General features: G+C 43.9%; 1 protein-coding gene across 5 annotated transcripts in view; it reads right to left on the bottom strand.

Annotated features, from left to right (window-relative positions):
- STARD13 (StAR related lipid transfer domain containing 13) overlaps nt 1-17,923 on the bottom strand; it is a 251,988-nt gene that overhangs the window by 13,670 nt on the left and 220,395 nt on the right. For 3 of the 5 annotated variants that reach the window (XM_032315227.1, XM_032315228.1, XM_032315226.1), the window contains exons 5-8: nt 11,899-13,301; nt 10,643-10,813; nt 9,344-9,560; nt 933-1,131 (exon numbers count right to left, since the gene is read on the bottom strand). In XM_032315227.1, coding sequence (XP_032171118.1) covers nt 933-1,131; nt 9,344-9,560; nt 10,643-10,813; nt 11,899-13,301 — 1,990 coding nt within the window. The remainder of the gene's footprint in view (nt 1-932; nt 1,132-9,343; nt 9,561-10,642; nt 10,814-11,898; nt 13,302-17,923) is intronic. The other 2 variants (XM_032315230.1, XM_032315229.1) reach the window with 1 other exon arrangement.

Raw genomic sequence — 17,923 nt, 5'->3', positions numbered from 1 at the left:
GTCATCACTTTATCCTGTTTTTGTAAGTGGTATTTATTATAATCCTTTTTGGATTTGCAATATTGTAGGCCTTAAACATAACACATTCTCTCTATCAGGATCTTTTTCAAATTGGATCATTTCCATGTTGCTGATCTCCATTTCAGGCATATTTTCCTGAAAGCTCAAAGTCCACAGGCCAGATTATTATTTTTTCTTTTTTTCTAAAGAGTCAGGACTTGGACCCCTGAAATAATTTATAATCATAACATTACTGCATCTAGAACAGAGTCACATGTTCATTTCTAATACCCGCTTTGTGGCTACCTTTAGAAAGATATGCTTTTTAATTAGAAATTGTTTTATTCAATGGTTATTTTAACTACAGAGGCTTTGCTGAGAATTTTCAATTTAACATCACTTAAAAAGTTCCAAGTGAAAATATAAATGAGTTGAATTAAGCATAAGCTTGATTTGGTTTGCCTACTTTTTGCCAATTAAAATACATTGTATTAAAAATACACTTGCTTTTTATTTCTGGTCATCTTAACACATTTGGCTTTGAATTTCATATATCCCAAGGCAATGTTTACTTTTTAAAAAATTAAAGTTTTAAAAAACATTTACATACAAAATAAATTCTATATGTCCTCTTCTCATTTTCAAGTTATTAAAAGTACACTGAGAGTAGGTTTTAGAACCCATGCAAAACACTACTGAGAAGGAAAACTTTGATGTCAAAAAGGTATTTTCAAATGCATAGCAAATGGCTGGGAGATTTCCATATCAAACTGTGAACAAAGTTTACTTCTGGAAAGAAGCAGAGAATGAGAACTTTTATGCATTTCTTTATGGACTCATGTAATACTTGTCTAAGTAGACCTCAGTCTATAGAATGCTTTCTAAGTGGATGGGTGCCCACGAGAACACTGATCTGCATTCCTTCCACTTACACTGATAGATGTGGAGGAAGGTCTCGCTGAGCTTGTTGGTGAAAAGAGGCTCTGGGAGGTCCCGGAAGAACTGTTTTACCATATCCGCCACGTCATATGCAGACTGGTCTTCGTAGCTGACATTCTCGGGGAAGTTCTCATTCATCTGACGTAATGCATGGATTCGAGATTTCACACCTGATTTTCGAAAGAGACCCACCTGAAACAAGTCACAGGGACGTGTTAGTGAGGCCACCTTCACCCCAGCCATCCTCTTCCTAAGGCAAGCACCCTGGGAGTGATGAGAAGGCAAGGAATCAGGACTGGATGAGAAGCAATTGCATCCAAACTAGTAAAATGCAAATTACTAGGTTAGTTACTTTGGACAGTAGTTGAACGCTGACTCCCTCTCCTATAAAACGAAGATAAAAATGACAGCCACTTCGCAGGGCGATTGTGGAGGTGAAATGAGGAAATACATACGGCCGTGCTTTGTAACTTGCAGTCTTCTTAACTAGACGCCATCAAGTCATTCATTTATCCAACAAGGGGTGATTAAATACCACTCCATTGCAGGCATACTGACAGGTGCTAGGCGGCATTAGTGTGCAGACCAGACAAATTCCCTGTCCTCTAGTGTTTCCCTGCCCTTAGTGGGGCTTTTGGGAAAGTTTGGTCAATGGAAGGTTCAGTGGCTTCCAGATAAGCAACCATATCCAGTGCACCTATGTGGGAGAGGTTTAGGAAATGTGCTCCTGGAACATAATGATGTTGATTTAAAAGTTGTATTTCTTGTCCTTCTTTGGGATCCTTGTAATACTCCCTATGTTTATCTCTAATCTGATGCTTGGCACTCATTACTCCGCCTGGTTAGTTACTCCGCGCATAAGCCGTGGCTCTAGTGAGATTCAGACTTCAAGACATTATCTTATGTCTTTTTCATCCCTAAGGCTTAGACTCCTCTCCTGATTGACAAGCAGATAGAGTGGTTGGAGCAAGGCTCCTCTCACACACCCAGGAGATAATACCCCTCGTAGGAATGAGTGAGGTGGAGAGGAGCCCTATGAGATCAGAGATTCCTACAAGGGTCAGTCCGCAGCTTACACTCCAGGCCCCTCTAGAGGCTCTGCCCTCTGGACTTGCCTCTATCCAAAAAAGGGCTGAGTGTCTCTGGGTCCCCCGGCTTCCAGTGAATTTGCATGTTTGCTCTTTTTAAATGCCTGTAGGGCATGGAGTTGTTCCAATTTGGTCCTTCATTCAACCCTCAATCTCTCCTATTCTCATTCCTCAAGGGCTCCCAGGTTGGCCCATTTCCAAAAAGCAAGGTAGGAACATTCCAAGTGGTCAGACAGGTAGGCAGCCGCATACCTGTCAGCCACACCTCCTCCTCCCCACACCTGGGGAAAGGCGCCAGGCGGTGTCCGAGAGCCAGGCCAGCCTTGACCCAAGTTCAGGTGTCTGAGGAGAGCTCAGTTTAGAATTGGCAGTTCTAATTCCTTTCAAGTACAGCTACAGCAAGAGAAGAACTCCAGGCAATTAGAGAATACTCAGGGTTTTGTTTATGTCAGCGGAACGGGTTGCAGGGGAAAGGACACACTGCTACTCTTTGTGGCAAAACACCCAGCATTCTTAGTTGATACTTCTTGGCATCCCAAGGCTTATCACTCTAATTCCACAGATCAGGATGTCCAGACGTATTGCCACTTAAAATATTAATTGCTTTCTTTTTTATTCCGAAAGTTTGGAATGTCTAGAAAATGCCGAACTTTGCCGTACTCAGAGGAGTCTTCAAGAATCTAAGCAACACGAGTCATCCCCGGGCACCTCTTCCAAACTTCAGCACAGTGCACGAAAGAAAGCACGGACTGTCTGAGAAGTTCAGGACGTCAGATGAATGATCGCTACAGTGAGATCCAGCCTCCATGTGTTTGTTTACATTCTTGACTCCTCTAGTTCTGGAAGGAGGCCCAGGACAATGCCACGGGGATGGGCTACAGGAGTTCTCAGAATCCCAGTGCCTGGAAGGTAAATTCCTAAGTGTGACTCACAAACATTTATCCTCCTGTGAGGCGGTGTGGTTCCCTTTGAGAATTCCTGTTATGTTCTGAGCAGCAGAGAGATACTGATTGGAATCTATCAGAATAGAGCAGACAAGTGTTTGTGTGTCAATGGTAGGGCACCATCCGCTGTGTCCTGCTGGCTTCATTTTGGGGGCACGCTGGTGTGCGTGCGCGAACACATCCCAGCAGTGTTTTCTTTGCATTGTTCTGTCTCCAAGTTTCTTTCTAGTTTCAGCAAATATTGTTATTTTAATTATTGTTGACATGTCTGGAGCTCTCCAGCTGTGGGCTCTGGGCTGCCTGTTCTAACTCGGATCTCACAGGATGGCCAGAAGGCTGTCGGGTATTTTTTGTTCTGCCTCAGATTCTGACGATAACCTTCCCGTCTCACCCTTATCTTCCAGGGACGTGGGAAGTATCTGTGGGATCTGTGGATTTTTGTTGGAAGCACGGAAGGAAATTTCTTTCCCAAGCCTAATAAAGAAAAGGTGGTCTGAACTCAGACCAGATTCCAGATATAGTAGCTAAGGATGGCAGAAGGGAAAGAAGGAAAGAAACTCTGGTCTTCAAAACTGGCTCTGGGCTGATGAGAAAAAGAATGCCGGAACCACCCTACTTCCTGACTTCTTGTCACGTGAGCCCATGAATTTCCTCCTGTTGAGGCCATCTTGGGACAGCTTTCTGTTCCTTGTAGTGGAAAACTCCCCAGACACAGGAAGTCGAAGATTCTTCCAATGGTGCAAAGATCCCGAGAACAGGGAGAAGTCGACCTACGCCTTCCCTGAACAACCACGGGTGGTGGCCTGAGTGATGGCTAATAATCATTTTTTCTTAGAAGAGTTTTCAAAGTGGTGATGAAACTGGCACTTCTGGTGAAAAAAATTTTTCCAGGTGAAAAATAGAGAGCAGAAGAAAGCATTTTAAAACTGTTGCTTCTGAGGGCAGCCTTGTCATCACCACGGGTGGGCGGCCGCTTCAGACCCCTCAGCTTCATTACGAGGAAGACCTAGTGGGTGTGAAATGTCTTCCTGCTGGTAGTCACACAGGGCCCCACACAGGTTTAATTCTCTGCTGTCACCATTTTGAAATTCTTAATAATTTATGAACAAAGATCTCACATTTTCATTTCTCACGAGGCCTTGCCAGCTCCCTAGCAGGTACTGGGCTCCTGTACCTTGAAAGAGCAGCTCGGACACCCTCTCTGAAGAGGGCAGTATGGTGGTCAGAAATGCGGCGTTCATTTTACAAGCAGCTTGCCTATGATCGCTCATTTTACAGGTTAAAATGGTGAGTGGGGAGTATTCCCTTGGTCTTGTTTTTCCTTTTCTCTCTTTTGTCTTCCATGCAAAAGCCCGGCTCTGAAAAATCAAGGACTCAGAGTATAATCTGAGAAGGTCCCAGAGCATCACTTATCTCGTCTGAGGGAGGCAACGGGACGGTGAGGAACAGCTAGCGGGTAGGAGACACTTATACTGAGTAGGAAGTGTCTTCCCAGCATCACTGAGCTTTTGAAACTTACTGTTCTATTGTTCTATTAGAAGGAGAGGTGGGGCACCTGAGCCCTGCATTAGAATTCAAATTTCACCTAAATAATATTAAATCTCCTACTTGGCATCCCTTTTATGCTAATCCTTTCAGTACTTGATGATGCTTATCGGGACTTCCATTTCCTTTTCTTCAGAAATGTGCTTGGCTGATGAAGAAAGGTTAGTCTTATTCGGAAAGAGAAAGGTTCCTAGGCACCAGATGCGGCGGGTTCTGATTCGGAGCTCTGCAGGCTTGGCCTCTCCCCGCAGTGACTTCGTATCTGTCAAGAGAAGCATGACCTGTGCCTCTGTGCACCACGGATTTAGGGCAGAAATAAAAGCTCAGCCAGCAGAGCAAGGATCCTCTCACACACGGCTACGTCAGAATACAAATGGTTTATAAGCAAAGGCTAAACTTCCTTATTTCAGCTGGGGCCAGCTGCGCGGGGGAGAATGGACACACTGTGTTTCATCATATATAAACTGTTGTGCACTTGGGAGTGTAGGAGGCCAACTGTTGGCCATGTTTCAGGGCCCCGTGGGGCTGCATTCAACTGTCAGTAATGAACGCTCTGGTGGAGATGAATGCTTAGCATGAGGGAGAAGGGGCCGGCTCACTGCAGGAAGCCTCCTTCCTGAGAGCCGGGATGAAGCCAGAAGAGAGTCTGCTTCAAGGTACTGTGTACAGGGAGGCACCACGGGGGCCATTCAGCATGGTGTGGAGGAAAGGTGTTCTGCAATGTTCTGGTTTTCTATGACCCAGGGGCTGAGCTTTCAAGATCTCATGCAGACCTGAATCTTTTTAGTTCCAAGGAGGTGCTACTGGCAAAGAAAGAACAGTCTGTGTGGTGTATGTTCCCTCCCTCTTGCTCTTGTCCCCTCTTTCCTTATGGATTCATTCACTTTTATTTGCTCTTGGTCGCTCTTAAAGCTCTAGAACCATCTTCCTTTCAAGCCTGGTTTTACTTCTCCATTGCACTTGTCCTGTTTTCCCTTGTTCCCTTCTCATTAACCCTTTCCTTCTTCACGGGGACTAGAATGGGATCTCTGTGTGCTTCCCACACTCTGTGACTTCCCAGGTGGGAAGCCCCGCAGGTGTGGAGTGCTTCGTAAGAGTAACGGGCTCTGGCGAAAGTCCCTTGGATATCTTACATGTTCTTCCTTCAGACCGATACAAGACAGGTTTGCCTTATTCATTTTGGTTAAAGCTGGAATCAGTATTTATGTCCTTGAAATGAGTTTTTTGCCTACAGAGCTTTGCCAGCACATTTTTTTCAGTAAGGCATTCTTCCAGATTGAAAAAAACAGTCAGAAGCTTGATGTGGAGACTGAGAATAAGCCAGTGAGCCAGGACTGAGGAAATTCTGGTGCCCAGTGCCCTCTCGATTTGCAGGACTTTTACTTCAGACGGGAGACTGGACCCGGTAACAGTGGTCTTACCAGTGCTACCCATTTTTCGGAATCTGCAGGGGTCTTGAGTGGTTTCCAGTCAACACTAAACACTGTGTGGTGAGTAGAACAGAGGTACTACAATTCATTTATTTCCACCCAACTTTGTTCAGGAAAGAATTCAAGGTGACTTAAAATGATCTACAAAATGTATAAGATACCATTTAAGATTATAGATAAGAAAATTTGAGCAAAAGGAAAATCAAGATAGAAAGAGTAGCTGAAACTAGTAATAATGTACAAAATTCATACCAAAATTTTACATTTATCTACCACAGGCAGAACACACATTTGGCTCCAATCTTTCTAGCATTTAATATGGAGGGGAAAACACAACCAGTTTTTCTTTTTTGTTTGTTTGTTTTTGAGATTTTGTTTATTTATTTGACAGAGAGAAGAGCACAAGCAGGGGGAGCAGCAGGCAGAGGGAGAGGGAGACACAGACTCCTCACTGAGCAGGGAGCCTGACGTAGGGCTTGATCTCAGGACTCTGGGATCATGACCTGAGCCGAAGGCAGATGCTTAACCAACTGAACCACCCAGGGGTCCATAGATGTTCTTAATATAACAAACAAACTAGTTGTCTAAGAAAACCCACAATGTTTTCAGGCTTTAGGGCTAGAGAAAAACTATTCCATGATCATAGCATGAATACCACCTCACATAATAATCAACGTTATTGACAAAATCTTGACAGTGCGTTTATCAATGAGTTTTTAGGGCCATTTCTCCAAGTGTGCCTCAGTGGTAGGGATGGTATCCCCCCAAGTCCACTGAGACAAACAATTCTCACAGGTGGCAGTAGAGCATAGTTTTTAAAAATCTGGACTCTAGAATTAGCTTTTCAAGCAAGTGTTGGCTCCACCATTGCTACCCGGCAGAAACCACTCCCCAAGGTGGATATGGCAATAAATGAGACAGTGAATGTAAAACCATGAGGATAATGCCTAAAACATGCTGGGTCCTCAAGAAAGAGTATCACTATGAAGCTAAAGGCATAGATGGACTGCATTTCCTTTAGGTATTTCTGAACAAACACTGTTTTCTCTTAATAGAGCTTTTGCTGAGAAACAGTCACTGGTCACACATTATAATGTTTAGGACAAAATATTTTTTTGATCTTGGTAAAAGGCAGAGCCAAAGACTCTTAAGAGAATTAGCCAGGAGGAGGGATGAGTTTTATATACCCTTGGGAAAATTTAGAAGCTTGGAAAAACACACGTCTGAATAAAAGGCTACCTTCCACAAAAACACAATCTTGGGGCTGTGCTAACAAAACAACAAAAGTACAATTGAGGTCACAAAGTCCTATGCATAAGGTGCGTTTGCAATGCTGTAAGGGTAGCGGAAGAGATCAGAGTGGGCATTTCCATATATTCACCTAAGACCACCTCTCCAGCAAGTTTTCTCATAAGATATCCATAGATCATCTACTTTGATTAATATGCAATTCTGGTAAAAGCTCTAAAATAAAAAAAAAATAATAGTTAAGTAACTACATTCATTGGATTGCTCTATTTGGATTTTATTCACAAGTCAATGTTGGGGCATCTGGTAAGCACTATAGTTTTAGAAAAGGGGTCTGTTGACCTTTTTTCTGAGAAATAACAGGCAAGCTACTAAGGCCATTTCTCAAAACAAAATAGTCCTTACCACCACAATAGTAATTAACAGCAATGACTCCTGCCCTCCACTATGGCATCAAAAGAAATGGGAGAAAATGTATTCTCTAGATTCGGAGTGGGAAGGCAAAAGGGGAGTACACATTTGATGCCACACAAAGATGGCGTCAAATGAAGAAGTTACTCCTATTCCACTCCATTGAAAAGTGGTGTCTGGTTCATCAAAAGACCATCCTGATTTTAAGTGTGGTCTCAGTATCGGAGTAGATACAAGCATCAATAGCCAGGGTCCATGAGTTCATGTAGCTCAGCTCATTCCTGTTCACTGAGCCCAAGGCCAAGGGTGAATCAGTAAAAACGGCAAGTAATTTTAGGTGAGCATGGCTTATTCACATCGTATTAAAGAATCTGATTCACGAAAGCCATTGGAGAACAGTTGCCTGAAAATACACCCACTACCCAAGGCTGCAATTTATCAAGTGGGAATATGGGGCTATTTGGGGACAGAACGTCTAAGAAATGAATGGGTGTTAATTTGGAGGAGCACAGTTTGGGCCTAGTAAATTAGAGAATGGGTGGCACTCTGGGTCCAGTCATGGGCCACCATTACTCTGGTCCCCAAACAGTCATGGAGACAGAAAATGATCTCTGTGTATTTTGTTTGGCTTGAGATTTTCAATGTACAAGATGAAGGCAGAGTTGACTTAGCAGATACTGCTTTCACAGTTCACTTGCATATTTTAAAAAGATGGAAATAAATTTATCTTTGGTTCAGGTTTAAGTTTTACTGGTCGTGGTGCCAAAGGAAGGAAGGAAGGTAAGAAAGAAAGAAAAAGAAATCGAGCGAGCTCCTGGGTGGCAGTTAGTTAAGCGTCAGACCCTTGTTTCTTTTTTCCCCTCTCCCTTCATTTTATTTTTTCAGTGTTCCAGGATTCATTGTTTATGTACCATGCCCAGTGCTCCATGCAATCCATGCTCTCCTTAATACCTACTACCAGGCTCACCCATCCCCCACCCCCAGGCTCACCCAGCCCCTTACTCCCCTCCCCTCCAAAACCCCCAGTTTGTTTCAGAGTCCATAGTCTCTCATGGTTTGTTTCCCCCTCCGACTTTCCCCAACTCCCTTCTCCTCTCCATCTCCCAAAAACCCTTGGTTTTGGTTCAGATTGCAATCTCAGGGTCGTGAGATCGACCCCCACATTGGGACCCGCCCCCCCGCAGAGTCTGCTTGAAATTCTCTCTCCTTCTGCCTCTGCCCCTCCAGCTTGTGCTCTCACTCTCTCTCTAATAAATAAATAAATCTTTTTTAAAAAGGAATAAAAGGAGATATAAAAAACTAATTCTTTTCTCAAAAAAACAATAAAATGGATGGAGGAATGTTATGAAATCAGTGATGGCAGTGGAGTAATTATGAAAAAGGAAATGCAGTGTAAATCGTAACTCCCACTTTCTAGGTAATGCAAAATTGACAGCAGGGGTACACACTACTAACACACAAAAGTATGAACATGAATTTCCCCTCAGAGAAACAAACAAAACCCAAACAAACAAACCAAAAAAACCAAGAATTTTCCCTCAGGACGTCATTCAAGCTGCCAGTGAGGAAACACCCTCATACAGCTTGACCGGATGTAGACTGGGCAAATTAAATACTGACTTATCAAGATCACAGTGCCTTTTATTTTCAGTGAGCATGCCTTAGGTGATGCTGGGGAGATGGGACTTTGTCCCGCGTTCCCTAAATCCAGGCCCGTGTTTGGGATTTACAACCATACCTGATCGAGGCAGTTGCTACGCAGATATCTGAGTGCTTGCTGAATACTCTGAGGCAGGGGCTGTCCTGTTCTCTGGACGTGAACTATGAGAGGAACACCAAAGACAGTCTTGTCTTTGTAATCAGGAACTTTCATCCTCTTCATGAACTTTGGAACTGACCTAGAATTCACAGAAACCAGGTCATGCAAACCTCTTGGGGCAGCCTGTGGGGAGAGGCTGTGAAAGCAAGCAAGAGGAAAGCCAAGCTTTTGTTGGAACAACCAACACGCACAGGGGGAATTCAACATCTCCCTCTTAATTAATCACATGACATGGAAGTACTCTGTGGGCCCCTTGCCTATGTTAGATCTCTGACTATAAAACAGCATGATTCACGTTAGCGGAATGGATTTATGGCTCTGTTCTCAAGTCAAGGGGACAACTTTCCAATTTAACTGTGAAGGACACACCTCTCAAGAGATAAGCACTTGTCCCCAATAAGACGAAACAAAACAAATGGAAAAACTGTTAAGAATTAGAAATTAACTGGGGTTGGAGGAGAAGAGGAAACACTTCTTGGCTATATCCTTACTTTTCTAGAATCGGCTGTATTTTTTTAAAGGAAATTTTAATACAAAAGGATATATTCATTCGACATGCAATTTATAACTTCCCAAAATGTTTTTCTAAAGGCACTGTCGATTTCTCTCTATACATCATATATAACATAAGACAAATAATGACATATTTTATATTTTTTCAAACCCCCCAGCTCATCTAAAACAGGTCCACATTTAGGTTTCAACACCTGCTTTTGTCAGTTCCCTATGACAAAGATTTACTGCATATTTTTGTTCTTATTTGCCACTGAAGTCCAAGCCGGAATGCATTTGAAGATTTAAATGCCCTTTGAATGAATCAGTGCTCTAAGTGGTGAGCCCTGCATTGAGCCAGAAGGTAGAAGCGATAGCTGTTTCTTTGCAAACTGCCAGAATTCTTTTATGGACAGTTGTTTTTAATGCCTCTGTTCACCATTCATCACCCTTTCCTTGTCTTTATTTCCTTCTCGAGACCTGACTGCTTTCCCTGGAACAGGAGCTACAGATAAAGCCCGGGCTCCCAGCAGTGCTGCATCCCGTCCGCGCTGCTGTGGCAGAGAAGGTGGACCGGGAGGCAGAACTGCCGCCTTATTTTCGGGACATCGGCAGCGAAGGCCACGAGGGGCTTCTTTAGAGGTCCGAATTTCACTACCGAAGCTTTGCAACTGGGTACTTCGCTCTACAACAAAGGATCCCCTCTTGAGCGAACGCGCTACGCACCACGTCCAGCCGTGTTTGTTGGACATGGAGTACTTCTCCATGATGGCCGTGAGGCGGAGCAGCGAGAAGCGCTGGAGCAGGTTCAGCTGGCCGGCCGTCTGGTTGCTGATGTGCGGCGCTGTGGACGCCTGGGGCTGGTGCGAGAGCTGGAAACTATTCCATCGGAGTCGCCTTTACCAGAAAGACCGCCAGAGAAGCCAGTCACCAAATGTACGCGTTATTGGAAAACACAGGATGTTACTGATTTTTAAGTGGCTAATCAACATAGCTTCCGAGCCAAGAGAAATCACAAAGCAAATGGAACAGAAGACACCAATGCAGAGATGAAACGTCAGGCACTACGGCTTTCAAGTCTGATACAGCCGGGAAAGGTCTTAATAAGCCTAATATATTTTATGTGTTTATTCCTAAGTTTGTTCCCGAAGTGTTGAAAGCAGCTGAGACAGTGCATGTGTGCGTGTGTGTTGAGAGAGAGACAGACAGAGGGAGAGCTCGAGATGGAGAGCGAGATATAGAATGTTCTGGAACATTTGGATCGTTTTTGCGCTGCCTTCCCGTCTGCATTCGAATTCTCCTGCTGTAGACATGGAACCTGAAGGTGGCAGGCACAGAGGAAGGAGCACTGCGGAAGAGATGACAGGTCAGCGAACCCCCAGGGACATATCCACCTCCACAAGAACACAGCAGCATGTACAGTATGACTGTTTCCACTAGTGACACTCTTCCGGGGCCATTTCTTGCAGGTGTTTCTGAATCTGTCTTTGTAAAATAGCTTTATGTACTTGGTAATTGGCATTTTAAAGCCAAAATAAACTTGTGAAGTACACACCTTAGGTCTCAGAAGTTTCTCACAGGATTAAAAAAAAAAAAAAGTTTAAAAATCTGAGGTAGGGACGTTTTAATTAACATGGCAACAAGGTCATGGGAAGCACCTGCAAACAGGCGCCGGGCCTCTATTTCCAGTGGTTTCCTGACAGTGACTAGCAGAGTGCTCTGCACACACACACACACATTTTCTGGAGTGAAAGTTAAGATTGAATTAAAGGACAAAGAGAAATGAGCATGAGTTAACATGGATTCAATCATCATAACATCTGTAGCAAGGATATACTTCCGTTCATATACTTCGTAACGGCAGATAATAGTTCAAATAGCGTCAGGCACTTAGTAAGCATGCTATAAATGTGTGTTAGATAAACAGACCATAATTACTATGAAGTCGATTAAAAATCATTTCAGAAAATCATGCCACCAACCTGTTTGGCCTGGTCAGAGAGGCCCCTACACCAGAGTCCCTCCTCTCTCGGACCCCAGTGGCCTCCGACTCATTAAGAGATGTTCCATCTCTTTCCATGTCACTGGGTGTCGTCCGACCCTCGGAGACAGAGTTGCCTTCGAAATCTAAGGTGATCTGATTAGGAGATGGGGAGGGACATAAGCCGGGTTCCCCAACCAATGCATCATGTGTTTGCAGTTCAGGCAAGACATTTTTTGACCAGTCGTCCACTACCTCTTGGAGCCCATTGACATGGTGCAAAATGTCATCTAAATGAGGGAAGAGGTCATCTTTCTCCAAGTCCAGAAGATCTCCTGTACTGGCGTACAAATGGGAGCCCGGGACGTTGTCGTAGATACTGACTCTGCTCGCTCTGTGGCAGGACGCCATGAGCCTAGGCTCCCTGGCCCCGGGGTTCTGCTGTCTGCCCAGGGAGATGCTGCCGGTCCTCCAGTTAACCCCATTGCTACTGTCTGTTGGTGAGAGGCTTTCGATAGACAGCGCCTTGGGGAACGTACCCGGTTTGTGATCCTTGGGGATGTGCACCACCAAGTTCTCTTGGGAATGGAACTCATGCATGTGGTTCTGATTGCCTGCATCCTGCAGGGCTGTCCCGGCCAGCACATCCAGGTCTTCCAAGTACATGCCCCCACGCTTGTTGGCCTCCTGGCACTTCCGTTCCTTCAGGCCGGGCGTGCTCACCCCACTGCTGCTGTTTTCTGACTGGCTGCTCTCCCTACCCCATTTGCTGGCACTCAGGAGTCCTTTGGTGCAGGCAGTGGGGGGCGAGCTCTGGAGATCTCCGTTTGGAATGGGGACGCACTGCATGGCCTTGAAGGCCTCCGGCTCCTGCTGCAGCACGGGCCCGCTGATCACCAAGCCCCCGGTCCGCGCCGGCCCCTTGTGCCTTCCATGTGATCCCTTCCCTCTGAGAGTTTCCATGCGTTTCAAAAATGACTTGGCTCTGGTCCTGGTGGGTTTCTCATTCTTTGGGTGGAGGGGGTAGTTAAGAACGTCTCTGGGGGACTGTGGGAGGCCGCTGCCGAGGAACGTGGCATCCAGCATGACCGGGCTGTCGGGGCAGGACTGGCCGGGGCAGTCGAACGGCTCCCGGCCAGCGCTGTGGCTGCTGCCCGGCTGGCTGCGGCTGTCACTCCCTCCGCTGCTTTCGCTGTGAATGGAGCAGACCTCGGGCTCACTCAGGTCTGTGAGGACGCTTTCACTGCTCGTGGTGTTTCTCATCCTCACGTCTCCCGATGACCCATTCCGGTCTCCTCCGGGGAACAGCGTGTGCAGGTCGTCCACACGAGACCACCGGCGGCTGGTTCTTTGGAAAGTCCATTTGTTGCTGATGCAGAGATCTTCCTCATCTGAGTCGTCACCCTGAAAAACATCAGAGAAAATGCTCATCTCCAGGCAGCTCGGATGCAGTGGGAAACCGGTGAGCTCAGAGGCGCGGTACGTCCCCTTCCTTCCTTCCTCCCTTCCACGCCTGTCTTCTTGCCAGCCCTCCGTCCTTCCACCATCTTCCCTCCCGTACGCCCTCCTCCTCCTCCTCCCCCGTGGCTGGAGGATCTCTTCTCAACCTGCCAAGCTTTCTTCCCTTCAGTTTTCATAGAGTTTCTGAATCCTTCCTTCCTCTCCAAGAAGTTTTCCTTGACTGATTACAAAGAGGTGTAATTACCGTCTCACTAGATGTCTAAATATAAAACACCTGCAAGTTCTCTTGTTCAGAAACTTACTCCAGCCATAAAAGGCACTTACTTCTTTCCTGAAACCTCTTCACTGAGCCCCAGGACCCTATTTCCAGCTTCCCTCTTCTGAACCTAAGCATCAGTTTATCTCAAAGCTAACAGTCCTTACTTTAGTCTCCCAAACATGATTCCTACTGTGTATTCCCCTGTACAAATTAACAGCAAAATTACTCACTGAATTCCTCTAAATAGAAACTTGGGAGCCATTCTAGACATCACTAGTTGAGGAGGGTCCAATCCAGCTTGCTGGCTTTCTTTGGCCAGCCTTCTTGTTTTTAATCAACTCTGAAGCTCAACGCCTTTGGCAAGGCGTGCATCTCTGGGCTGCGGCAGCCCCCAGGCTCTGCCCTCTCTTCCACTCTGTGCCTCATGCATTTCTTTGACCTATCTGGGTGCTGCCTGAGTATGAATCGCCTGTGAGATGCCAGCCTGGGCTCCCTGTGGCCTCCCTGTGGTAAACGAGACAGCCTCGTTTACCTTTGCAAATCCTTGCGCCCAGGACAAACCTTGATCTACGGCAAAAAACAACAATCTCCTTCCAAGATGAATGGATTCGCCGGCTTCTTCCCCTGCCTCGTCATGCATATTATCCAGACTCAACTCTGAAATGACTTTTAGATCTTTTCCCTCATTCATCTCTTCATTCCCATTCCCTTTGTGTAGGCCCTTGGCACCTCTGTCTGGGTCGATTACAGTAAAAGCCTGGCTAGAATCCTTGTCGCCAGAGTCTTCCGCATCTAAACAGCTTTCCACAGGGCGATCCAAATACGATCGTGTAATTTTCCACCTTTGAAGCCTTCAGCGTCCCTTGGCCTTCACAGAAGTCTTTAGGGTGGCATTCAAAGCCCTTTCAACCTGCCTGCCATGTACTGTTCTTGCCTCATTTCAGTTGTGTCTCGTAAGTTCACTGCACTCTGCTCTCTGGTCCGCATTGTTTGAAGCCTTCCCTCACTGTTCCAAGGCAATGACTAATTTTCCCCCCGAGCTTTATAGCATTTGGATTAGATCTTTGTTGTAGCATTTATTCTAATGACAACTTAAGCTCATACCACTCGCATCCACCGTCAGTCGTAAGAGGTAAGCTCATCAAGAGAAGGGCTAGTGTTTCAGGGTCATATTTATATCCTCCCCAAGGTCAAGCACATAGTAACTGTTCCATGTTTTTTTATTATCTGAATTAAGTTGATTCCATTTTACTCTGGCATCTGGTTCTAAGACCTGGTTCCAAATTCTGGTAACTTCAGTGAAGGGCTCAGATGATTGTTTGCAAACTGCTTACTTTTTCCAAAGTAAGTTTCTATCACTAATGAAATGGGACGAAAACCAGGCCCCGCCTCACAGGTTTGCTGAGGGAGTTAAATGAAATAATGCATTTTAGTCGGGCCTCATTGAGGAGTATTTGTTTGTTATTTTCCAGGGTTGGCTCAAATGCTTATCTATTTGTTGCCTATCTAAGAGGACTGCTTACCTATCTTTTTACGTATCTAATGACCATTTTAACTCCCCTTAATTTTTTAATATATTCTGGTCTGGAAGAAAAGTAAACAGATGCTCCATCAATAAATACTGGCATCTCCCCATTCTCGCTTATTTCTTGAAAATTTAGATTCATATGAGTTGTACTAAGTGACAAATTTGGAACATTCATGTATGATGGAAGGTGGAAGAAAGTAAAACAAACAAAAAAACAAACAAACTAAGGTACTAATGGAGAGTTCCATAGCTTTGGGATCACATTGGGAAATTAGCTTTGAGTTCAAAAAAAGGTTATATGAAGCTTTGGCAAAAAAGTTTAAAAAGATGTACAAATGGAAAAAAGGAAAGATTCTAGGATGATGAATCAAAGTTATACTTTTTCCGTAGCATTTTTGATTTCCCTTTTCCTGTGACTGACACAAGACCTGATATTTGAGGGCTATTTATATATTAGGCACCATACTAGGTTGAAGCTTGAGCCCACTGGATTTTCATATCACATTTCAGGAAGCTAGTGATAAGAAGTTGATATTAAGTGATCATTCCGAAAGAGCCCTTTCAGCAAATACTTTTTGAGGAGGCCAGGAAAGGATAACTTTTAAAGAAAAAGTAGATATTTTAAATAGAAACTATGCTATTTGGTGTGAGCTCCAGCGAGTTCTCTCTCAAGCTAGCCCAAACTTAGTTACTGGTGCTAACAAACCACATACTAGTTGGATAAGGATTCCTTTATTTTGGTCAAGAAAAGATGCCAAGCTGGGCACTGTGGACTGGGACTGGAAAGTCTGCCCCTGACTGCTAGACTCTAAGAGCTTATTATGCTAGCTCTGAGCAACAGGAAGGTATTTACAATCCAACCAAGTCACGTGAAACAGCAGTAAACTCCTGGAAAAAAGGCCAGTGGTTCAGGGGAATTTTGCAGTATTTAGGTCTTTTGAACCAAAACAAACAAGTGAAAACCAAAGCAAAACAAAAACAAAAACAAAACAAAGAAAAAAGAAAAAGCAACCATTTTCCTTTTGTACCTTGTGCATATAATTATTATAGTATGTCCCAAGGGTTGTGACATGATTCTGTTCTTTCCACCAGTGCAGAATCTTTCAAGGTATTGATAGTACATACAATAAAATATTTTTTATTGTATGTATAATAAAAATACATACAATAAAAAATTTTCCATAGCAGCTTAAAGCACACATATATTACAATAAACAAACAAACTAATGCTATAATAAAAATCCTTGTTTATACTGATATTTCATAATCTAGTTCGGTCTGTTTCATTTTTAAAAAATATCGTTCCTTACCCACCCAACTGATTTCACAACCCACCAATGGGTCAAGTTCCACCATATGAAAATCACACTGCCCTAGATTGAGTCGTTAAAAAAAAAAATCAGGGCCCAGCAGACTATCATGCATAGAGCAGACTCTCCAGTAATAATTACGGAAGTGTACAGATTAAGAGATGTTGAGATTTCACCTGTTTGGTAATTGTTTTGAGACTAAAAACGGTAAGATTACTTAGAAATGCAAAGTGGAAATTTCTAGGAGTCAGATAGATGTATTTATGAGAAAAAGACACACCAAACAAACTTTAATCCCATCTCAATGGCTTAGTAGACCATGGAAATCCAGACACGTCTGGATTCTATCAAAAGAACTGACAGGAGGTTCTCATGATATTGTTGTGGCCAAGATGGCTAATTGTGTTTGATGTCACGAGAGTTTTGCTGGTGACTGGTAGAGTAGCTCACACCAAAGAGTGTGATCAAAAGGCTGAATGCAACTAAGGGAGAGATCTCTGAAGGATGCCTCAAAGTTATGTCCATTTTAAGAATAATTTGAATAAGCCAGGATAATTCACATTTTTAAAGTATGAATACGGCACAAGGTAATTCGCTAAGTGATCTTGAACAAGGTACCCTTTTTGAGAGTCAATTTCCTCAGCTGTAAATGGGAATGATAATAATACACATCTAGCGTGATCTGTCCACATACCCAAAAGAGATTAAATGTGAAAATGCCACATAAGTCTTAAAGGGCAATATAAAGCTAATTACTGTTTTTAGAGACTGGTGATACTGAGATGTATAAAGATCTTAACAGAATTGAAGGATGGCCTGATAATAAGATGAAATGTCGTGAAGTAAAATATAAAGACCCTAACTTCAAAAATTAACTATAGCGCGTGCAGGATGGAATAGATTTAATGTAATAGCAGTTCCTATTAATAGCTTTGTGAGTTGTAGATTTCAGCTTAATGCAAATTCACCATGTAATCTGGTTAACAAACTGAGACACTAACTTTAGGATATCTGATCAGAGCATGGATCTCGAGACTTCAGGTTGGAGCCCCACTGTGTTGTGCCCTGGTCATAGCCATCGGAAACATTCTAAGAGGCGCATGGAAAGGGCTGTATTTCTGGAGAACAGTAATCAGGATAGCCAAGGACCTAGGAACCACAATTCCCTTGAACGATGATTGAGAGAACTAAGAGTTTGGTTTAGAAATGAGAAATTCTAGACCAGAGCTATTCAAAGTGTGGTCAAGGGACTGCCAGTCCCCAGACTGAGCAATCTTCAAAGAGGTCAGTACAGACCTTATTGAAAATACAGCTTCACTTAGTTCATCTTGAATAGAAGGTAAAAAGGAATACTTTAAGCTTTTAAAAATTATTTTAAAACCCCTTCTCCAATTGTAGTCAGTATGCTCTGTAAGACTGGTTTCTTTATGAGGACTAGGATTAAAACAAACAAACAAAATTTAGATAC

The sequence above is a fragment of the Mustela erminea genome, chromosome 15, assembly GCF_009829155.1.
Source record: "Mustela erminea isolate mMusErm1 chromosome 15, mMusErm1.Pri, whole genome shotgun sequence".
Lineage (NCBI taxonomy): Eukaryota > Metazoa > Chordata > Mammalia > Carnivora > Mustelidae > Mustela > Mustela erminea.
Note: the sequence above shows the minus strand (reverse complement) of the source record. Positions and strands in the feature narration are given on the sequence as shown.